The following is a 24,891-nucleotide window of genomic DNA, read 5'->3' on the forward strand; positions in this document are numbered from 1 at the left end:
CCTTACAGTGAAATGCTGAATACAACAGGTGTAGTAGACCTTACAGTGAAATGCTTACTTAACCAATAGTGCAATTTCTAAGTTAGAAAAAAAAGGTGTTAGGTGAACAATAGGTAAGTAAAGAAATAAAAACAACAGTAAAAAGACAGTGAAAAATAACAGTAGACGCTATATACTGATTGAGGTAGTATGTACATGTAGATATGGTTAAAGTGACTATGCATATATGATGAACAGAGAGTAGCAGTAGCGTAAAATAGGATTTGGGGGGGCACACAATGCAAATAGTCCCGGTAGCCATTTGATTACCTGTTCAGGAGTCTTATGGCTTGGGGTTAAAAACTGTTGAGAAGCCTTTTTGTCCTAGACTTGGCACTCTGGTACCGCTTGCCATTCGGTAGTAGAGAGAACAATCTATGACTGGGGTGGCTGGGGTCTTTGACAATTTTTAGGGCATTCCTCTGACACCACCTGGTGTAGAGGTCCTGGATGGCAGGCAGCTTAGCCGTAAGCACTACCCTCTGTAGTGCCTTGCGGTCAGAGTCCGAGCAGTTGCCGTACCAGGCAGTGATCTTGGTGTTGCAGCTGTAGAACCTTTTGAGGATCTGAGGACCCATGCCAAATCTTTTTAGTTTCCTGAGAGGGAATAGGCTTTGTCATGCCCTCTTCACGACTGTCTTGGTGTGTTTGGACCATTCTAGTTTGTTGGTGATGTGGACACCAAGGAACTTGAACCTCTCAACCTGCTCCACTACAGCCCCATTGATGAGATTGGAGGCGTGCTCGGTCCTCCTTTTCCTGTAGTCCAAAATCATCTCCTTAGTCTTGGTTACGTTGAGGGATAGGTTATTATTCTGTAACCACGTGGCCAGGTCTCTGACCTCCTCCCTATATGCTGTCTCATCTTTGTGTCATCTGACAACTTAATGATGGTGTTGGAGTCGTGCCTGGCCACGCAGTCGTGGATGTACAGGGAGGACAGGAGGGGACTGAGCACGCACCCCTAAGGGGCTCGTGTTGAGGATCAGCGAGGCAGATGTGTTGCTACCTACTGTCACCACCTGGAGGCGACCGGTCTGGAAGTCCAGGATCCAGTTGCAGAGGGAGGAGTTAGGCCCAGGGTCCTTAGTTTAGTGATGAGCTCTGAGGGCACTATGGTGTTGAACACTGAGCTGTAGTCAATGAATAGCATTCTCACATAGGTGTTCCTTTTGTCCAGGTGGGAAAGGGCAGTGTGGAGTGCAATAGAGATTGCATCATCTGTGGATCTGTTTGGGCGGTATGCAAATTGGAGTGGGTCTAGGGTTTCTGGGATAATGGTGTTGATGTAAGCAATTACCAGCATTTCAAAGCACTTCATGTCTACGGACGTGAGTGCTACGGGTCTGTAGTCATTTAGGCGCGTTGCCTTCATGTTCTTGGGCACAGGGACTATGGTGGTCTGCTTGAAACATGTTGGTATTACAGGCTCAATCAGACTCAATCAAATGTCAGTGAAGACACCAGTGCCAGTGTGCAAAGCTGTCATCAAGGCAAAGGTTGGCTACTTTGAAGAATCTCACATATAAAATATATTTTGATTTGTTTAACACTTTTTTGGTTACTACATGATTCCTTGTGTCTTATTTCATAGTTTTGATGTCTTCACTATTATTCTAAATAGTCACAACAACAAAAAAACCTGGAATGAGTAGGTGTGTCCAAACTTATGATTGGTACTGTATGTGTTGAAGAGGGTGGGGCTTAAGCTGCATCCCTGTCTCACCCCCCTGCCCTCCCCCTCCCCCAGCCCTGTGGAAAGAAATGTGTTTTTTTTGTCAATTCTTTCCATGTTTGTGTACACGGATTTTATAATGTCATTTGTTCCCCCCCCCCCCAACACCATTTTCCATCAATTTGTATAGCAGACCCTCGTGCCAAATTTAATCTAAAGCTTTTTTGAAAACAACAAAGCATGAAAAGACTTTGCCTTTGTTTTGGTTTGTTTGTTTGTCGATTGGGGTGTGCAGGGTGAATATGTGGTCTATTGTACTGATGTTACCTAGTCAGTTGTACAACTGAATGCATTCAACTGAAATGTGTCTTCCGCATTTTAACCAACCCCTCTGAATCAGTAGTTATTGGGGTCAAATTGTTCTACACTTTTGTAAATTGGGGTGATCAGTCCTTCGTTCCAAATATTGGGGAAGATGCCAGAGCTGAGGATGAGGTTAAAGAGTTTAAGTATAGCCAATTGGAATTTGTGGTCTGTATATTTTATAATTTCATTTATGATACCATCAAACCCTCAGGCCATTTTGGGTTGGAGGGCTTGTATTTTGTCATGTAGTTCATTCAATATAATTGGAGAATCCAGTGGTTTCTGGTAGTCTTTAATAGTTGATTCTAAGATTTGTATATGATCATGTATATGTTTTTGCTGTTTGTTCCTTGTTATAGAGCCACAAAGATTGGAGAAGTGGTTTACCCATACATCTCCATTTTGGATAGATAACTCTTTGTGTTGTTGTTTGTTTAGAGTTTTTCTTATTTTCCCAGAAGTGGTTAGAGTCTATGAATTCTTCAATTACATTGAGCTGATTTCTGACGTGCTGTTCCTTCTTTTTCCGTAGTGTATTTCTGCATTGTTTTAGTGATTCACCATAGTGAAGGCATTTTCTGGGTCTCTATGTTTTTGGTTGGATAGGTTTCTCAATTCCTTCTTAGGTTTTTGCATTCTTCATCAAACCGTTTTGTCATTGTTGTTAATTTTCTTAGGTTGTCTGCTTGAAATTATTAGGTTTGATAGGGAAGCTGAGAGGTCAAATATACTGTTTAGGTTTCTACTACCAAGTTTACACCTTCACTATTACAGTGAAACATTTTGTCCAGGAAATTGTCTAGAAGGGATTGAATTTGTTGTTGCCCAATAGTTTTTATGGTATATTTCCACTATTTTCCTTTCATCTATAGCATTTCTTAATATTACTCAGTTCATTTAGCTTTGATGCCTCATGATTGAGCATAGCTCTGGTCAAGTAGAGTGTGATTTTGCTGTGATCTGATAGGGCTGTCAGTGGACTGACTGAATGCTTTAAGAGACTGGGTTGAGGTCAGTGATAAATTAGTCTACGGCACTACTGCCAAGAGATGAGCATTAGGTGTACCCACCGTAGGAGTCCCCCTCAAAGCCTACCATACCGATAGGAAAGGATTTCTGAGCTTTATCTATTATTAATCATTAGTTATAAAAGAGACATGAGGGGTACCATAATGAAGCTTGGGAGGGGCTGAGTGCAGGGAAAACACGTGGCAGCACAGATAAGGGGAGGAACCATTTTAAGGACCAGATCACTCAACTCCCTGACAGGCGATACTGATGCAATGTTTGGCGATAACGAGGAGACTCCACCCAAGGTGGGGTACGAATACTACCATGGATGAAACCATGTCTTTGTCTAATGCCGCTGTATTGACCCTCAGGGCAGAATAAACTTGGTTTCCTTTGAGTTTTTAATCTGCATTAGAACCTAACACACTATGTACATATCCAGCATCTGAAAGAACTGCAGGAGTTGTGACCTGTTTTTGTTGGTTATGTTGTCGTAGTTGTGTCTAAAGGGGGAGCATATGTGGGGGGAGGGAATGCTGTCACCTCCAGGTAGGTGTTCGTCTCCCTGTGTGCTGAGGGTGTCAGGTTCTTGTCCGGTTCTGACATTTATGTCGCCACAGACTAGTACATATGTGTCCCTGGGCCTGGAAATTGTTGATCTCCCCCTCCAGGATGAAGAAGCTGTCATAGTTAAAGTATGGGGATTCTAGTGGGGGGATATAGGTAGCACACAGGAGGACATTTTTCTCTGTTGAGATCATTTCCTTTTGAATTTCTAGCAAAATGTAAAATGTTCCTGTTTTGACTAATTTAATAGAGTGGGTTAGGTCTGCTCTATACCAAATTAGCATACCCCTTGAGTCTCTTCCCTGTTTCACACCTGGTAGTGTGGTGGATGGGACTACCAGCTCTCTGTAACCTAGAGGGCAACCAGTAGGTCCGTCTCCTCTATACCAGGTTTCTTGTAGGATGTCTGTATTTCTGATTACTTTGATGAAGTCTGGGTTCCTGCTCTTTAGGCAAAGGCAGATTACCTCAGACCATGAATATTCCAGGTTGAGATAGTAAAAGCTTTGTGTTCCATAGTGTCTTGTATTGTTTTTGTGTGGTTTAGGCTCGAACCATCACAGTAGGTGTGAACAGAGCATGTTGAGCACCTGATACATACCTCTTAGGTCGCAGGATGGGGCTTGGGCGGGTGTAATAGTGGGGGATGGGCCTGTTGCTCTGCTCACAGCCTGGGCATATGTCCTGCTGTCATGTTGAGGTCCTTGCCGCAGGGGGCATGGTGTGGGCAGAAGGGGCATAGGTCTGATATGGGGGGGGGGCTATATAGGGTGTGGCCAGGGTTTACTTGAGGTGGTCTTAGCTGGTTGGGGTGTGGCTGGTGATGCTGTGGTCTCTCTCTCTCTCTCTCTCTCTCTCTCTCTCTCTCTCTCTCTTCTCCCCATCTCTGTCTCTCTCTTCATCTCTGCTCTCTCTACTTTCTCTCTCTCCATCTCTGCTCTCTCTCTGCTCGCACTGTCTCTGCTCTCTCTGTCTCTCTCTGTCTCTCAATCCAATTCAATTCATGCTTTGGGAAACATATGTTTACATTGCCAAAGCAAGTGAAATAGATAATAAACAAAAGTGAAATAAAAAATACAAAAAAAGATCCAAAGGAATAGAGACATTTAAAATGTCATATTACGTCTATTGTAACGATGTGTAAATAATTAAAGTACAAAAGGGAAAATAAATAAACATAAATGTGGGTTGTATTTACAATGGTGTTTGTTCTTCACTGGTGGTCCTTTTCTTGTGGCAACAGGTCACAAATATTGCTGCTGTGATGTCACACTGTGGTATTTCACCCAGTAGGTATGTGAGTTTATCAAAATAGGATTTGCTGTGTGCACATGGTCATACATTGGGCAGGAAGTTAGGAAGTGCAGCTCAGTTTCCACCTCATTTTGTGGGCAGTGAGCACATAGCCTGTCTTCTCTTGAGAGCAAGGTCTTCCTATGGTGGCCTCTTTCAATTCAAGGCTATGCTCACTGAGTCTGTACATAGTCAAAGCGTTCCTTAACTTTGGGTCAGTCACAATGGTCAGGTATTCTGCCACTGTGTAATCTTTGCTATGTTTTTTTGGTTAATTCTTTCCAATGTGTCAAGTAATTATATTTTTGTTTTCTCATGATTTGGTTGGGTCTAATTGTGTTGCTGTCCTGGGGCTCTGTTCACAAACACTAACAGAAACCTACAGAGCCCCAGGACAGCAACACAATTAGACCCAACCAAACCAGGACCAACTTGCTTAGGGGACTCTTCTGCAGGTTTAATTCTCTATAGGGGATGGCTTTGTTATGGAAGGTTTAGGATTCGCTTCCTTTTAGGTGGTTGTAGAATTTAACAGCCCTTTTCTGGATTTTGGTCGTTAGCGGCTATCGGCCTAATTCTCCTCTGCGTGCATTATTTGGTGTTTTATGTTGTACAATGGAGGATATTTTTGCATGCAATTTGGTGTATGTCCCATTTTGTGAATTATTGGGTTGCAAGCGGACCCCAGACCTCCCAACCATAAAGGGCAATGGGTTCAATAACTGATTCAAGTACTTTTAGCCAGGTCCTAATTGGTATTTCAAATTTGATGTTCCTTTTGATGGTGTTGAAGGCCCTTCTTGCCTCGTCTCTCAGATCGTTCACAGCTTTGTGGAAGTTACCTGTGGCGCTGATGTTTAGGCCGAGGAATGTATCGTTTTTTGTGTGCTCTAGGGCAACGGTGTCTAGATGGAATTTGTATTCGTGGTCATACTGAGATTTACTGTCAGGACCCAGGTCTGTCAGGGCCCAGGTCTGTCAGGGCCCAGGTCTGTCAGGGCCCAGGTCTGTCAGGGCCCAGGTCTGTCAGGGCCCAGGTCTGTCAGGACCCAGGTCTGTCAGGGCCCAGGTCTGTCAGGACCCAGGTCTGTCAGGGCCCAGGTCTGTCAGGGCCCAGGTCTGTCAGGACCCAGGTCTGTCAGGACCCAGGTCTGTCAGGGCCCAGGTCTGTCAGGGCCCAGGTCTGTCAGGACCCAGGTCTGTCAGGGCCCAGGTCTGTCAGGGCCCAGGTCTGTCAGGACCCAGGTCTGTCAGGGCCCAGGTCTGTCAGGGCCCAGGTCTGTCAGGACCCAGGTCTGTCAGGACCCAGGTCTGTCAGGGCCCAGGTCTGTCAGGGCCCAGGTCTGTCAGGACCCAGGTCTGTCAGGGCCCAGGTCTGTCAGGACCCAGGTCTGTCAGGGCCCAGGTCTGTCAGGGCCCAGGTCTGTCAGGGCCCAGGTCTGACAGAATCTGTGCAGAAGATCTAGTTGCTGCTGTAGGCCATCCTTGGTTGGGGACAGAAGCCCCAGATCATCAGCAAACAGTAGACATTTGACTCCGAGTAGGGTGAGGCCGGGAGCTGCAGACTGTTCTATTGCCCTCGCCAATTGGTTGATATAATTTATATGTTGAAGAGGGTGGGGCTCAAGCTTCATCCCTGTCTCACCCCATGGCCCTGAGGAAAGAAATTGGTGTTTTTTTGCAAAAAAAAATTGTGTGTGTACATTTTATAATGTTGTATGTATTTCCCCCAACACCGCTTTTCACCAATTTGCAAAGCAGAACCTCATGCCAAATTGAGTCAAAATATTATTTTAAATCAATAAAGCATGAGAAGACTTTGCGTTTGTTTTGGTATATTTGTTTGTTAATAAGGGTGTGCAGGCTGAATATATGGTCATTTGGTAAAAAGTCAATTTGACATTTGTGGTCTTCTCTCTCTTTGCTCTCTCTATCTCTCTCTCTGTCTCTACTCTCTCTTTATCTCTCTGGTTTGGCAGACAGGCAGGGGCCAGAAGGGGCTAAGGAGAATCACAAGGCTTCTCAAGCAGAGGAAAGACAGGCAGGCAGAGGATCATCGGGGGGCAGAGTCGGAGGCAGGGGGCAGGGAGGGATGAGAAGAATCACAAGACGTATCACTCAGAGGACAAGGCTCAGTGTAGTTCCTTATTAAAAAAACAAAGTCCTTATTCAATCTTGTTCTGAGTGCAGCTCTAACGAATTCTTGCCCTTGAGGCAGAGTTGACCTTAAGAGCAAGATAGAATAAATAAAGTCAAATTTGGTTGTCACAACAGGTTTACACACATCAATAACACATCCCCTCTCATCCTCTTGACTAAAGTTCTGGAATAATTGTGGATTATATCAGCCAAGAGCAATGGAAGACAATCAAATTCCTCACATCTCCACCACTCAACACGTTCCTCCATGCTTGGCCAGGATTGGATCAAAACACTGAAATCTGATTCAGAGGGGTTGGGTTAAAAAACATTTCAGTTGAATGCATTCAGTTGAACAACTGACTAGGTATTCCCTTTCCCCTAATTTCCTTCCATAAGTGTGTGTGAGAAAGAAAGGGTGAAAAAACAAGATGACATTAACATCAGACCTTCAGAAAAGTGAGTAATCTGTGGGCTTTTCTAATGAGTTTTGAGGTCTTGTCTGTCTCACGACAATACTATGGGTACATAGCTCAGAACACATCACACACAGACACAGACACAGAGACACACACACACACACACACACAGTGGTGTAGTGGAGGGTATATGCTGATATACACCCATTTATTTTTCAATGGGCATTTGTAACCGGTCTGAAATGGCTAGGAAGTTAGCGGTGCATGCAAGTAGCGTTTCAATAGGCAACGTCACTCGCTCTGAGACCTCTGAGTAGTTGTTTCCCCTTTGCCCCGTTGCTTTTGTGGAACGAAAGGTTACGCTGCTTCTGAGGTAACTGCTGTCAATGTGTTCAGAGGGTCTCTGTTTCGAGCCCAGGTTGTGGCTAGGAAAAGGACGAAAACGATACTGTTACATTGGTGCCGTGACACGGATCACTCAGAGGTCAAAGGGGGATGAGTGTAGCTGGTGTGAAACGGCAAGATAGTTAGCGGTGCGCGCTAGTAGCATTGCAATTGGTGACATCACTTCCTTTGAGACGTAGAAGCAGTTGGTTCCTTTGCTCTGCAAGGACCACAGCTTCTGCGGTGCGATAGGTAACGATACTCTTGGTTCGAGCCCAGGGTGGGGCAAGGAGAGGGAAGTTAGTAATATTGTCATATATTGCATATACTCGCTTCTTAATACCCATGATGCATATCAAAGTGGGATAGTGGAGGTAAACACCGTATCAATTATGAAGGCTGATGGAACAATTCAGAATGTTTAGTTTAAAATGTTGATAGGCTATTATTTCTTCACATTTTGGGCGCAGCAATGTGCACACGGCAGTAGGCCTACGTGCATATATTCCTAAATGTAATTTGCGGGAGAGGGGGGTAAACTGTTCTAAAATGAGCAACTCTCATGCAAGCGGTTTCATGGACAGAGATGGAAATATCTGTTAGAAATGTAGAAAGAGGGGAGATCTAAAGTTGCAACAACTAGCATAGGTTGCTAATATGACTAGGATAATGCATTTGGCTGTTAGGCTGCTGTCCCCCATGATAAAATCTGTGAGGGGATTGTTGATCTGTGTCCGTCTGTTAGTACGTCCGTTCATACGTAAGACACACACAATATCTCAGACAGCACTGGCTCAATTTTTACGAAACTTGGGTGAATGATGCATCTTGAAATAGAGATCTGGCATTAACAAAATGACACGGATTGGCCAGATGGTGGCGCTATAACAAGATATATAAAAAATGCTAACTTTGAAAGGTCACACCCCCTCACCCTGTTTGACCTAAAGTCACGAAATTCGATACATAGTTCCCTCTCCTCACAAGGAGCAGATCTGCCTCAGATTCCCACGTGAACGTTTAAGATCCACCATTTTGAATGTTGTGAAAAACACTTCAAACGCTTCTTCTTCTGGCATTGAATGACCGATCTGCACGAAACCTAATATGTGCTATCTATGGACACAGATCTCTCAACGCAATATTTTCCAGACTAGTACCTAAAACAACACTGACCACGTGAATGTTTATTGGTCAGTGTTGTTTTAGGTACTGGTCTGGAAAATATTACACAGACACTACTTAGTCAGTGTTGTTTTAGGTACTAGTCTGGAAAATATTACACAGACACTACTGGTCTGGTGCATAAATCAGTCATGGATATTCATATTGTAACAAGATTTGGTGAACATGTTGCAAACACTGCCAAGACTCAACATATGCAATAAGATTCATATAGACCACACAGTGGTGCTATAACAGGCACATGTTTATATCTCTCGATCTGTTTGACTCAGAGTGATGAAATTTGGCACACATGCTCAGGGATATGAGTCTAGCTAACCCACGTGATATCTCAGACACTACTGGCCCTATTTTGAATGACTTGTCTTGTCATTGTGATCCAACATTTACTAAATTACACTGATTGGCCCAAGGGGGGAGGCGCTGCATCATTCATGGGGGAAGACATGTTTACCGTTGCCTTGTTTGGGTTGACATGAGGTGGAAACAATGTTGGTTCAATCCGTTTTTTCCCCGTGGGAACCATCTTCTGGTTTATGGTAAAGGCTTTCCCATAACCCTTCTCAATAAAAAGTTAACTAGCTAGGCCTTCCTGCATGGTTATTTGCATCAATCCAGTAGCCATTTGTTTTGCACACTCCATCTCCTGTGCACTTTTAGTAACTTTACTAAAAAAAAAATCTACATTTCCCTAGATTTTTCCCAGACCTCAAAGTGGTCTCCTGAAATGGTTTAAACATTGTTATGGATTTAATTAGAACATCCAATTTAGAGAAAAAAAGAAACACATTTGAAACCTGTGCATTTCTGACTCAGCTTAATTTATCTATTTCAATAGTAGGCCCACTAATGGCCTACTTGAACAGCTTGGGTTGGCCTGACTCTGAAAGAACAATGTGGAATTCATCATTTTAGGTAATGTCTCTGTTTCTCTGGCGGGCCGTTTGGGACATGTTTTCAAAATTAGAGTATACCCACTTCTCCATGCACCACTGTACGCACACACACGCACACGCATACACATGCACGCGCACACACACACACACACACACCATCTGTAGATAAGATTCAGGATGCTAATGGGTGGTAAATGTTTGTTCAGGATGTGAAAAGTGAATCCATTACGTCCAAATATAGTCTTGTTGTCACTCCAGGCTCTGGGGACTTTGGGGAGCTGTGATGTGATGATATGCTTTACACAGTGTGTGTGTGTGTGTGTGTGTGTGTGTGTGTGTGTGTCAGGCAGCAGCAGGCCTATTCAAGCAGAGAATAATTGCTGCCAGTCTGACAGCCAGATGGTAATGAAGGGAATTATAGGAAGAGGCTTTTCTGTATCTCTCTTGTCTTGTTCAATGCCTCCAAGCCTCCTGTTTCAAATCAAACCGTTGACTTAGATGATAAAACACTGAATCACGCACCACCAAAAAATATATCCTATTGTGTTGCCAGTATTCACCCGAGAAGGTATACCGTCACTATACAAACGCTAGAAAATCTACCCCCGACAGCATTTCTGTCTCATTCCCTTCATAGCATCCTGTTTCAAAGCAGGCTAGTCATACCACGTGAATGATAAAACCACATTGTGCCATACCATTTCCACCAGTTAAAAGCTGCTAAAAAAAGGTGGGTTGGTGGTGTAAATATTTACCCGAGGGCTGAGGATGTATAGCCTGTCATCACAAAACATATTTATCAAATCAAGAGAGAGGGAGCGGGAGACAAGGACAGGGACATACACATGGTGTCACGCCCTGGCCTTAGTTATCTTTGTTTTCTTTATTATTTTGGTTAGGTCAGGGTGTGCCATGGGGGATTTGTGTTTTGTCTGGTCTAGGGTTTTTGTATGTTTATGGGGCTGTGTCCTTTCTAGGTAGTTTTGTATGTTTATGGGGCTGTTTCCTTTCTAGGTAGTTTTGTATGTTTATGGGGCTGTTCCCTTTCTAGGTAGTTTTGTATGTTTATGGGGCTGTGTCCTGTCTAGGTAAATTGTATGCCTATGGTTGCCCAGATTGGTTCTCAATTAGAGGCAGGTGTTTATTGTTGTCTCTGATTGGGAACCATAATTAGGTAGCCATATTGTTTGGGTATTTTGTGGGTGATTGTTTCCTGTCTTTGTGTTTTCTGCACCAGTTAGGACTGTACCAGTTAGGACTGCACCAGTTAGGACTGCACCAGTAAGGACTGCACCAGTTAGGACTGCACCAGTTAGGACTGCACCAGTTAGGACTGCACCAGTTAGGGCTGCACCAGTTAGGGCTGCACCAGTTAGGACTGCACCAGTTAGGACTGTACCAGTTAGGACTGTTTCGGTTTTGCCACATTTATTATTTTGTATTCTGTTCATGTTTAGTTTCACTTATAAAAATAAAAACGAAACATGAACTCTAACCACGCTGCATTTTGGTCCTCCTCTCCTTCGACGGAAGAAAGCCGTTATACATGGGGGCTCACTTGGTAGATCATGGCACTTGCAACGCCAGGCTTGTGTGTTTGATTCCCACGGGGGGGCAGGATGAAAATGTATGCACACACTACTGTAAGTCACTCTGGATAAGAGCATCTGCTACATTACTGAAATGTAAAAAATTTAAATGTTGCTAGTTCTGAAGCTGGCTGTTACCAGATCTGGGACTACTGCCTCACTCTACTCATCTAAGGATTATTCCCACAGAGGTTAAATTGTACCTCACTGTTGATCCAGATAGTTGATGTAAAAGCTGATCAATAGATTTTCCCATAAAGCCTCAGGTGAAACACGACTTATTCTGAATAATGGATACAATGAGTAGTATGGCGTTGAGGTTGTCTAGGTTTTGACCTATTGACCTCGAGTCTGCAGCCTCCTTTGTCATTGTATTCACAGTTACCATTCCCATCCGTTCCTCTAATTCAGAGTGTTCGTTGTGTGTAGGACCTATGGTTGCGGATGGTGGGCTCCATGTTTCAGAGAGAGAGAGGAGTGTCAGTGCCTGCGTGCCTGTCTGTGGGTCAACCTACCAGTACGTATGGTGTGCTCTCCTCCAGTGCACGAGAAGTCCCCAGAGGTAAGCAGGAAGCAGGTAGCCTCTTTCTTGGTGGCCTTGTTCCCCCTGACCGACCGGGCGTGTTTGCGGCCGTGGCCGTGCCGTAGGTTCCACTTCTCGCTGGGTGACAGCGGCTGGGTCAGGCTGCACCCCTCATCCGACGACAGAGCCAAGCTGGCGTCTCCGTTCTGTTTGGAGTCTGACAGGACAGACAGACTTGGTTCATAAAGCATAGGATCTAGGATCAGGTCCTCCCTGTCCATTTAATCTTATTCATTAGGGTATAAATGGCTAAACTGATCCGTGATCAGCACCCCTACTCTGACAGTGTCATGTTGGTGTCTCCATTTTGCTCATATCCCCCACTAAGGGTCTCAGACTAAGAGTGCTGATCAAGGATCAGGTCCCTCTGTCCTGCTCATGTTATCTTATTCAATATGATTTAAAAATCCATGATCGGCACTCCTACTGTGAGACTCTTTGTGAATACACAAGCCGACCCAGACCTGGGTTCAAAATACTATTTGTAATAAATGCGATACTTCAGCCGGGCTTGAATGAGCTTGCCAGGCGCAACGGAACCAGTGGATTATCCTCCAGTTCTAACCCATCTGGAAGCAAACGGTCAAACTATTCAACATGTTTACAACGGAACCAGTGGATTATCCTCCAGAGTTCTAACCCATCTGGAAGCAAACGGTCAAACTATTCAACATGTTTACAACGGAACCAGTGGATTATCCTCCAGAGTTCTAACCCATCTGGAAGCAAACGGTCAAACTATTCAACATGTTTACAACGGAACCAGTGAATTATCCTCCAGAGTTCTAACCCATCTGGAAGCAAACGGTCAAACTATTCAACATGTTTACAACGGAACCAGTGGATTATCCTCCAGTTCTAACCCATCTGGAAGCAAACGGTCAAACTATTCAACATGTTTACAACGGAACCAGTGGATTATCCTCCAGTTCTAACCCATCTGGAAGCAAACGGTCAAACTATTCAACATGTTTACAACGGAACCAGTGGATTATCCTCCAGAGTTCTAACCCATCTGGAAGCAAACGGTCAAACTATTCAACATGTTTACAACGGAACCAGTGAATTATCCTCCAGAGTTCTAACCCATCTGGAAGCAAACGGTCAAACTATTCAACATGTTTACAACGGAACCAGTGGATTATCCTCCAGAGTTCTAACCCATCTGGAAGCAAACGGTCAAACTATTCAACATGTTTACAACGGAACCAGTGAATTATCCTCCAGAGTTCTAACCCATCTGGAAGCAAACGGTCAAACTATTCAACATGTTTACAACGGAACCAGTGAATTATCCTCCAGAGTTCTAACCCATCTGGAAGCAAACGGTCAAACTATTCAACATGTTTACAACGGAACCAGTGAATTATCCTCCAGAGTTCTAACCCATCTGGAAGCAAACGGTCAAACTATTCAACATGTTTACAACGGAACCAGTGAATTATCCTCCAGAGTTCTAACCCATCTGGAAGCAAACGGTCAAACTATTCAACCTGTTTGGAGTAGTATTTGAAACCGGGTCTACAAGAGACACAGGGCCCGGACTGACAGGGCCCGGACTGACAGGGCCCGGACTGACAGGGCCCGGACTGACAGGGCCCGGACTGACAGGGCCCGGACTGACAGGGCCCGGACTGACAGTAAAATGCCAAAGATTTTACTCAACATCTCCTCAGGTTTTTTAAGAAGGAAAGTTAAACTACAGAGCCACAATGTAACTTTACTGTGAAAACACACATTTTCTCCCTGGGCAAACTCTGAACTGAACCTAACGTATAATGTGGGAAGGGTATGAGAATGATCGCATCACGTTGTGTTACTGTCTTCAGGGCTAGGTACAGTAAGCCTATTTTATTACTTTATTATCGTAAAAAAATACAAAATTAACCATGATACATGACTACAGTAGAAAATAAAGTTATATTTTACCGTTTGTAAAACAACGCAGCAAATACATCATCTAATACCTATTGGTGTAAAAAATGCACTACTGTAGTATTCATTACTGACGCCTTCAATTTGAATGGGTAAAATTAGTGATGGTATAAATGAACGATAAATCCATTTATCATTATGGCGTCGGTTCGTACACCATCATTCAGTTTGATGTGTAAAGGGGAGTAGTGGGTTTGAAAAGGTTTGAATGACGTCCGAGTGTGAATGGGTGGAACGGTTGATGGTTCTGAATTATGAAACATCCACTTATCATTGTGGCCTATGGTATATATATCATAACGATGCTTCAAACACATTCTGGTACAGAGATGGGTGGATAAAGCATGGTCAATGGAGTGATATTACTGCCAACAGAATTGGATTTAAATCATTTTGAATGTGTCTCTGACCTGAGTTGTTCTAGCTGATTTTCTCATATCAATGCTTCAAAAAACATTTTAAGTGTGCAGTGACAGTGTAATGAATGAATAGAGTATATGGGGGAAATTAGTGCCAAAACATTGATGTTTATATTCAGATTCTACTTTGAATTGGTCTGACCTGAGCGGTTCCTGTTGATAGTCTCATCTGCAGCCAGAGGACATGTATCACTCTGAGTACTGTCCCTGGGAGAGTTAGCGACAGACTTCCCGAACGAGGCCGTGTCCGTGGGAGCGTCCGGGTTCGGGTTGTGTGCTTTCTTCTTCTTAGGCAGCTTCTGTTTAGCCATGGCCAGGGAGTAGTACATCCCAAAGTTGTTGACTATAACAGGCACGGGCATGGCGATGGTCAGCACCCCCGCCAGGGCGCACAGCGCGCCCACCATCATGCCCAGCCACGTCTGGGGGTACATGTCCCCGTAGCCCAGGGTGGTCATGGTGACCACGGCCCACCAGAAGGAGATAGGGATGTTTTTGAAGTGGGTGTGTTTAGAGCCGCGGGGGTCGTCCGGTTGGGCCCCTATCCGCTCTGCGTAGTAGATCATCGTGGCGAAGATGAGGACGCCCAACGCCAGGAAGACAATAAGCAGGCAGAACTCGTTGACGCTGGCTCTCAACGTGTGGCCGAGAACCCTCAGACCGACGAAATGCCTGGTCAGCTTGAAGATCCGGAGGATCCGGACGAAACGGACTACCCGTAGAAACCCCAGGATGTCGGAGGCTGCTTTAGAGGAGGACAGGCCGCTGAGGCCCATCTCCAGGTAGAAGGGCAGGATGGCCACGAAGTCAATGACGTTTAACATGTTCTTGATGAAGAGCAGCTTGTCGGGACAGCAAACGATGCGGACGAAGAACTCCAAGGTGAACCAGACCACACAAACGCCCTCCACCACGGTCAGAATGGGCTTGGTCACCACCTAGAGTAGATCACATTATGGATTAGATTATACATTATGTTAGATTATACATTACATTAGATTATATATAAAATTATATATTACATTAGATTATATATTACATTAGATTATATACAAGATTATATATTACATTAGATTATATATAAGATTATATATTACATTAGATTATATACAAGATTATACATTACATTAGATCATATATAAGATTATATATTACATTAGATCATATATAAGATTATATATTACATTAGATCATATATAAGATTATATATTACATTAGATCATATATAAGATTATATATTACATTAGATCATATATAAGATTATATATTACATTTGATTATATATAAGATTATATATTACATTAGATCATATATAAGATTATATATTACATTTGATTATATATAAGATTATATATTACATTAGATTATATATAAGATTATATATAAAATTATATATTACATTAGATTATATATAAAATTAAATTACAGATTAGATTATACATTACATTAGATTATATATAAGATTATACATAACATTATATTATATATTAGATCAGGGGTGTCAAAGTCAAATGGACGGAGGGCCAAATAAAAAAATCAGCTACAAGACGAGGGCCGGACTGTTCGAATGTTCATTGAAAAATTTTTAAATGACGCATATAGTCTAGTGAACCTAATTGAACCTACTGAAAACCTAACAAATATATTACAATATGATCAGATAAATAAAGCAATATTTTCTTATGGCTCTGTCAGTAATCTTTAATTTTCAACAGACACAAAAGACAAATTTCCTTTATATAAATATCCCCATAACATGAACATTAAATGAAAGAAACCGGTATTCAAGGCACCATCAGTAGACTATATTTTCTATTTTAGCAAAAGTGGGCTAAATTTACTTCAAAGAAAAAACAATAATAGCAATTTTCTATCATCCACTCAACTGAAATATTTTTAAAATATAATTGGATTGAAATACAAAAAAATAAAGTGCAAAAATCTATTAATCAAAAACAACACTTTGTTTAAGGAGAAGTAACATGCAGTGAAAACAAATATTAAATTTTAACTTTTAAACTTGAACTGAGTAAAAACTCTAAATATGTGATTGCACAGTAATGTTCACTTGTTTGAGGTTGAGGGTGATACTTGGTGGTGTCCCATCTTTTCCACAAGTTCATCAATGTTCGGGGTAAGGCTCTGAGCTGAAGAAATCCTCAGAATTGAGTGGAGGTGTTCAGCAGTAAGTCGACTTCTGTGTGATGTTTTGTTCAGGTTCATCAAAGAAAACAGTTGTTCACACAGGTATGTGCTGCCAAACATAGACAACGTTTGAGCAGCCTGGATGCGCAGCTGGGGCATTGTGCCGGGGAGGAAACGGGCGAACTCCGCAGCACCCACTGCCGCATATTTTGCCCTCAGTGCATCATTGCATTGGAGGTCAATCAACTCCATTTGGAGGTTTGGTGGTGAGCTTTCCACGTCAACAGCAAATGGGTTACCGAGCAGTTCCAACCTGCTTTTTTGTGCTTCAAAGTCAGCAAATCGGCGTCGAAAGTCAGCGGCAAGCATACCTATTTTATCAGCCAACTGTGTGCTCGGGAACGCACTGGTAGAGAGCTTCTCTTTCATGGTCTGGCAGCTGGGAAAGTGGCTCAAATTTTCTTTCCGCATCTGCGTCTCCCACAGAGTCAGTTTGGTTTTAAATGCCTTCACTGTACTGTACATATCAGAGATGACACGATCCCGACCCTGCAGCTGCAAGTTTATTGCATTCAGATGACTCGTAATGTCACACAGAAAAGCCATTTCACACAGAAACATTTCGTCTCGGAGTTGTGTTGTGTCTTTCCCTTTGCTGTCCAAGAACAGACAAATCTCCTCACGAAGCTCGAAACATCTTTGAAGCACCTTTCCCTGGCTTAGCCATCGCACCTCTGTGTGATAAGGCAAATCACCATGCTCCGTTTCTAACTCCGTCAGAAATGCCTTGAACTGGCGGTGATTCAAACCTTTGGCTCTGATAAAGTTAACTGTGCGCGTGATGATGCTCATTACATGCTCCATTTTCAAGGCTTTACCGCACAACGCTTCCTGGTGTATGATACAATGATAAGCTGTCAGCTCACCTGTCGCGTTTTCCTCTTGCATCTTTTCCCGTATCTTCGCCACCAGTCCGCTCCTGTGTCCACACATCGCAGGTGCTCCGTCGGTTGTCAAACCCACGAGTTTTTCCCAAGGCAGCTCCATCTCATTTACACATCTTGACACCTCTTCATACAAATCATGCCCCGTAGTTGTGCCATGCATAGGACGTAAAGCCAAAAACTCCTCTGTCACGCTTAGGTTGGAGTCCACTCCGCGGATGAAAATTGACAACTGGGCAATGTCAGAAATGTCGGTGCTCTCATCCACAGCCAAGGAATATGCAATAAAATCTTTTCCCTTTTTCACAAGCTGCTCTTTTAGATTGATGGACAACTGGTCTACTCTCTCGGCAATGGTGTTTCTGCTCAGACTCACATTTAAAAAGAGTTGCCTTTTTTCTGGGCAAACTTCGTCACAAACTTTAATCATGCAGTTTTTGATGAAATCCCCCTCCGTAAATGGCCGGGCTGATTTAGCGATCTCTTCTGCCAAAATAAAACTGGCCTTGACAGTTGCGTCCGCGTGTGTGTCCGCGTGTTTCGTTTCATAATGTCGTCTCAGATTATACTCTTTCAGTACCGCCACACTTTCTCCACACAGAAGACACACAGGTTTTCCAGCTACCTTCGTGAACATATACTCCGACTCCCACCTTGTTTGAAACCCCCGGTTCTCAGTATCCACCTTCCGTTTTGCCATTTTTGATGGGTATCTGAAAGTTAATTTTACTGTGATGCTGACGACTGCTGTGCCAATAAATATTGAAATGAAGCAGCCTACTGCTCGGTGCGTCACCTTTGCATTGTGGGAAATGTAGTATTGGTGCGTGTAAAAGATCTGCGGGCTGCCGGCTTGCTGCGGGCCGGTTCTAATAATAAATCAAGATCATCCCAGGGGCCGTAAAAAACCTTCTTGCGGGCCGGATGTGGCCCGCGGGCCTTGACTCTGACATATGTGTATTAGATTATACATTAGATTAGATTACAGACTAGATTATACATTACATTAGATTATATATTACATTAGATTATATATAAGATTATACATTACATTAGATTATATATACGATTATACATTAGATTAGATTACACATTAGATTATAGATAGAATGTATAATCAAATGTATAGTCTATTAGATTATGCATTACATTAGACTGTACATTAGATTATACATTACATTAGATTATACAATCCATTAGATTATACATTAGATTGTACATTACATTAGATTATACATTAGATTGTACATTACATTAGATTATACATTCTATTAGATTATGCATTAGATTGTACATTACATTAGATTATACATTCTATTAGAGTATACATTACATTAGAGTAGACACTAGATTTGATTGTAGATTAGATTATACATTAGATTATTGAATTTCAATTGAGGGATCATTGAAGTATCAATCTATTAATCTATATATTATCTAAATTCATTTGGTCACTAAAATGTGCTTAAAAATGTTGGCCATAACACAAAGATACAATACAATACAATGCAGTACACTACAATACAGTACAATACAATATAATACAGTACAATAATATACAGTACAGTACAATACAGTACCATACAGTATAGTACAATACAGTACCATACAATATAGTACAATACAGTACAATACAGTACCATACAATATAGTACAATACAGTACCATACAATATAGTACAATACAGTACCATACAATATAGTACAATACAGTACCATACAATATAGTACAATACAGTACCATACAATACAGTACCATACAATACAGTATAATATAGTACAATACAGTACAATACAATACAGTATAATACAGTACAATACAGTACAATACTATACAGTACAATACAATACAGTACAATACAGTACCATACAATACAGTACAATACAGTACCATACAATATAGTACAATGCAGTACCATACAATACAATACAGTACAGTACCATACAATATAGTACAATACAGTACCATACAATACAGTATAATACAGTACAATACAGTACAATACAATACAGTATAATACAGTACAATACAGTACCATACAATATAGTACAATACAGTACCATACAAAGAAAAAATGTCCAATACGTTTAGGTCCCTATCCAGAAACAATGAAATGATCACCATATTGTTTTCACCTGCCCAAGCTCAGATCTCCACTAGATCCTAGAGAGTAGAGGCTCTGGGTTCTCTACTAGAGTCTAGAGGCTCTGGGTTCTCCACTAAAGGCTAGAGGCTCTGGGTTCTCCACTAGAGTCTAGAGACTCTGGGTTCTCCTCTAGAGACTAGAGGCTCTGGGTTCTCCACTAGAGGCTAGAAGCTCTGGGTTCTCCACTAGAGGCTAGAGGCTCTGGGTTCTCCACTAAATTCGAGAGGCTCTGGGTTCTCCACTAGAGTCTAGAGGCTCTGTTTTCTCCACTAGAGTCTAGAGGCTCTGGGTTCTCCACTAGAGTCTAGAGGCTCTGGGTTCTCCACTAGAGTCTAGAGGCTCTGGGTTCTCCACTAGAGTCTAGAGGCTCTGGGTTCTCCACTAGAGTCTAGAGGCTCTGGGTTCTCCACTAGAGACTAGAGGTTCTGGGTTCTCCACTAGAAACTAGAGGCTCTGGGTTCTCCACTAGAGACTAGAGGCTCTGGGTTCTCCACTAGAGGCTCTGGGTTCTCCACTAGAGGCTCTGGGTTCTCCACTAGAGACTAGAGGCTCTGGGTTCTCCACTAGAGACTAGAGGCTCTGGGTCCTCCACTAGAGGCTAGAAGCTATGGGTTCTCCACTAGAGGCTAGAGGCTCTGGGTTCTCCACTAGAGGCTAGATGCTCTGGGTTCTTTCTGGAAAGCATCACAGTCTATTGACAATGAGGAACCCTCTCTCTTACCTCCACCGAGACAACCTCCTCCGTGTGGTTCCCCACCACCACGTGTTCCGTGCGGTTCTGCAGGTCATTGAAGTACTCGTGGGTCTCCAAACAGAACGTAGTGATGGAAACCAGAATGAAGAAGAGGGAGGCAAACGCTATGCCCTGAAACAAGACAATCAACCAGTCAATCACTCAATTAACCAATCACTCAATTAACCAATCACTCAATTAACCAATCACTCAATTAACCAATCATTGAAAAGCCAGCAGTTTTCAGAAAGTGGCTTGATGGTACAACTCAATAGTAACACTCAAAGTGCCTTCAGAGTACAACTCAACCGCTGCCCTAGTTAAACAGTTTACAGAAGATGATCTTGACAGGTGTCTACTCTGCCTCTGACCGATACAGACTGAATACATAGAGAACTTGTGACTGATACCGATAATAACAATAAGTAGCTTTTACTAGCAGAATGTAATACGTCTGCTAGTATGGGCTAATGCTAACTGGACAATTGATAACTTACAACATTCAAAGTAGTAGTAGTAGATTTATTGGGTAATAAAATTACAAAAACATTCACGTTATGAATTTATCGTTAACTGTATAATTACCGTGATAATTCAGTCCATTTATTGGGATATGGATTTTTTTGTTGTTGTCCATATCACCCAGCTCGACTCTGACCTTAAACTTACCGCTGAAAAGCTCACCATTCACCTGCTTTCCTGCTCATCTCCCACAATAACTCTGCTCTGTCTGTGTTTGTGTTAGCGTTTGTGTTAGCATTTGGAAAACAAATCCAAACAATGTACTGTACTGCTGATTGATTTGTGTGGGTGGGCTGAATGTAGAGATGGCAGGTACTAAGTGCCTGAATGGCATTGATGGGGACATATTTATCCAGCTGCCAGAGGAGGCGGAGGAGACAGAAGCACAGTAGAGAGTTAATCCAATCTGTCCATGGTGATATAGTCAAGACTAATAACCCGAGTCTCTCACAGTCACAGCGCCGTCCCAAATTACACACCATTCCCTACACAGTGTCACTACTTTTGGCCGGGGCATATAGGGCTCTCTTATCAAAAGAAGTGCACTATATAGGAAAAAGGGTGTCATTTCGAATGTACACTCAGACTATACAAGGGAATATGAAAACAGCTCATTTTCAGATGTGTTGATAGTCGATAGGTGACATTTGTCAACCTCCGTACTGTGGCCGCATCATAATCAACACCATGCTGTGATTAATAGATAGTTGACTATTGGCTAAATCACACTAAGGGCTAAATCACACTAAGGGATAAATCACACTAAAGGCTAAATCACACTGAGGGCTAAATCACACTAAGGGCTAAATCACACTAAGGGATAAATCACACTAAGGGATAAATCACCCTAAGGGATAAATTACACAAGGCTAAATCACACTAAGGGATAAATCACAGTAAAGGCTAAATCACACTAAGGGATAAATCACACTAAAGGGTAAATCACACTAAGGGATGAATCACACTAAAGGCTAAATCACACTAAGGGATAAATCACACTAAGGGATGAATCACACTAAAGGCTAAATCACACTAAGGGATAAATCACACTAAGGGATAAATCACACTAACTGATAAATCACACTAAGGGATAAATCACACTAAGGGATAAATCACACTGAGGGATAAATCACACTAAAGTCTAAATCACACTGAGGGATAAATCACACTAAGGGATAAATCACACTAAAGTCTAAATCACACTGAGGGATAAATCACACTAAGGGTAAATCACACTAAATGATAAATGATTAACTGCTCCATCATTATGGGTACATCACATTTTGAATGTTTTTTTTTTAATAGAATGAATACCATCAGTCTTTATTTATGGAATTAAAAAGACATCTAAAGTACATCTCCACAAAGAAAAGCTTTAGTTCCTCAATCATCATTACAACATTCATCAGTTAGTGTAAAACAGCAGAGGGAGGGTCCCCTGGGTCTCTGGGTCCCCTGGGTCTCTGGGTCCCCTGGGTCTCTGGGTCCCCTGGGTCTCTGGGTCCCCTGGGTCTCTGGGTCCCCTGGGTCTCTGGGTCCCCTGGGTCTCTGGGTCCCCTGGGTCTATGGGTCCCCTGGGTCTCTGGGTCCCCTGGGTCTCTGGGTCCCCTGGGTCTATGGGTCCCCTGGGTCTCTGGGTCCCCTGGGTCTCTGGGTCCCCTGGGTCTCTGGGTCCCCTGGGTCTCTGGGTCCCCTGGGTAAATGGGTCCCCTGGGTCTCTGGGTCCCCTGGGTCTCTGGGTCCCCTGGGTAAATGGGTCCCCTGGGTCTCTGGGTCCCCTGGGTCTCTGGTACTTGGTCTCTGGTCCCGGTCTCTGGTCCAGGGTATCTGAGTCCTTGGTCCCCGGGCTCTGGTACCTGGGTTCCTGGTCTTTCTGGTGTCTGGTCTCTGGTCCAGGTTATCTGGGTCCTTGGTCCCCAGGCTCTGGTACCTGGGTTCCTGGTCTTTCTGGTGTCTGGTGTCTGGTCTCTGGTCCTGGTCTCTGGTCCAGAGTATCTGGGTCCCTGGTACGTGGGTTCCTGGTCTTTCTGGTGTCTGGTCCCTGGTCTCTTTGGTCTCTGGAGTATAGGGTCTGGGAACTACAATAAGTATGACTTTTGATTGTAGAATGAGTGCTATAAATCTTGGGATGGATGGAAAGAGAAATATCTACAGAACATCTATCTGAGCCCATATAGTCTATCATCATAACAACATTCATCAGTGTGTGTAAAGCACGGTCCCCCGGGTCTCTAGCCCCAGGGGTCACTCACAAGGCCCTATTCTGCCCCACAGAGAGTGCAGGTCCCTGGGGTTTCTCCTGCACAACAGAGGAGTGTGGATCTGTGGGGCCAGCCAGAGGACAAAGACAGCCAGTCTGCCTCCCTCCCTGTCCCTCCCTCCCTCCCTGCCTCCCTGTCTGTCTGTCTGCTTGCCTCCCTGTCTGTCTGCCTCCCTCCCTCCCTGTCTGTCTGCCGGCCTCCCTGTCTGCCTCCCTCTGTTCCTCCCTGTCTGTCTGTCTGCCTGCCTCCCTGTCTGTCTGTCTGCCTGCCTCCCTCCCTCTCTCCCTGTCTGCCTGCCTCCCTCCCTGTCTGTCTGTCTGTCTGCCTCCCTGTCTGTCTGTCTTTCTGCTCCTCTTTGTCTTTCAGAACGTGAAATGTTGATAATGGCTCTGGAGAGTACCAGTGGCAAGCATATTTACACTGCACTGAGAGATACTGCAGACCTACAGTCTGTCCACACACACACACACACACACACACACACACAACTCATGCAGATGTTTCCATTGTGTCCCTTCATCAATAACCTCCTAGCAGAGACAACACAGACAGAGATCACACAGCCAGACACACAGACAGCCAGCTAGACACAGACAGACAGACAGACAGACAGACAGACAGACAGACAGACAGACAATTAAAACAGAACCATCAGTCTTGACTAACAGGTGCATTTTGAGGAGATGATATATGTGCAGGTCTTGGCTCCTAGTAGGAGACGGTATAATATGTGCAGGTCTTGGCTCCTAGTAGGAAACACCAATGCCTTCCTCCTCTCTTTCAAGTTGATGATGGAGCACCTTGCCATAAGGCAAAAGTGATAACTAAGTGGCTCTGGCAACAAAACATCGATATGTTGGGTTCATGGCCAGGAAACTCCCCAGACCTTAATCCCATTGAGAACTTGTCAATACTCAAGAGGCGGGTGGACAAACAAAAACACACATTCTGACAAGCTTCATATTGCACTCTAGTCTCTCTGGTTCAATAAAATGTCTGTAGATTGTCTGTAGCTTCATATTGCACTCTAGTCTCTCTGGTTCAATAACATGTTTGTAGAGTTTCTGTAACTTTTAATTGCACTACTCATCACTATGATTATAATACAGTCATATATACGCCAATGGGGTGCTTGTATCACGTCTGTAGAGACACTAATCTCTATTGAACTGGGGGCTGCCGATCACATTCATATATGTGATCAATATAACAATAATAAGAAGAAGAAGAAGACAAAAAGTGACTGACAGTAAAGTGAGAAACAGAAAAAACAGTAGGACACGATACTGTGAGATTTACTCAATGTGAAAACCTCATCTCTTCCAATAATCCTATGTGTGCACACATGAAATCGTGTATAATAAATAGGAAGCTCTGAGAATGTATGAATGGGACTGTGTTGACATGGTAATGATGTCTGAGGCTGACCTGAATGGAATCCTATTCCCTAGCCCCTATGGGGGTCAAAAGTAGTGCACTATATACTGTCGAAAATAGGATGCCTGAGAATGAATTCCTCTTGAATCTGTGTCGGGGAATGGTACTTGGATAGGTTGGATAGGTTTGTCTGCATAATTATTTCAATTTTAATTATGCATTGTTGATTTATGGTAGCCTATTTACAACTTGGCAAATCAAAT

The 24,891-nt window shown here is 43.2% G+C and overlaps 1 protein-coding gene across 1 annotated transcript in view; it reads right to left on the reverse strand.

The window, feature by feature from the left end:
• LOC139367780 (potassium voltage-gated channel, Shaw-related subfamily, member 4) overlaps positions 1–24,891 on the reverse strand; it is a 68,716-nt gene that overhangs the window by 14,046 nt on the left and 29,779 nt on the right. The window contains exons 2-4 of the mRNA XM_071106110.1: positions 20,457–20,600; positions 14,643–15,438; positions 12,079–12,303 (exon numbers count right to left, since the gene is read on the reverse strand). Coding sequence (XP_070962211.1) covers positions 12,079–12,303; positions 14,643–15,438; positions 20,457–20,600 — 1,165 coding nt within the window. The remainder of the gene's footprint in view (positions 1–12,078; positions 12,304–14,642; positions 15,439–20,456; positions 20,601–24,891) is intronic.

Source organism: Oncorhynchus clarkii, chromosome 16, assembly GCF_045791955.1.
Source record: "Oncorhynchus clarkii lewisi isolate Uvic-CL-2024 chromosome 16, UVic_Ocla_1.0, whole genome shotgun sequence".
In the NCBI taxonomy this organism is placed as follows: Eukaryota; Metazoa; Chordata; class Actinopteri; order Salmoniformes; family Salmonidae; genus Oncorhynchus; species Oncorhynchus clarkii.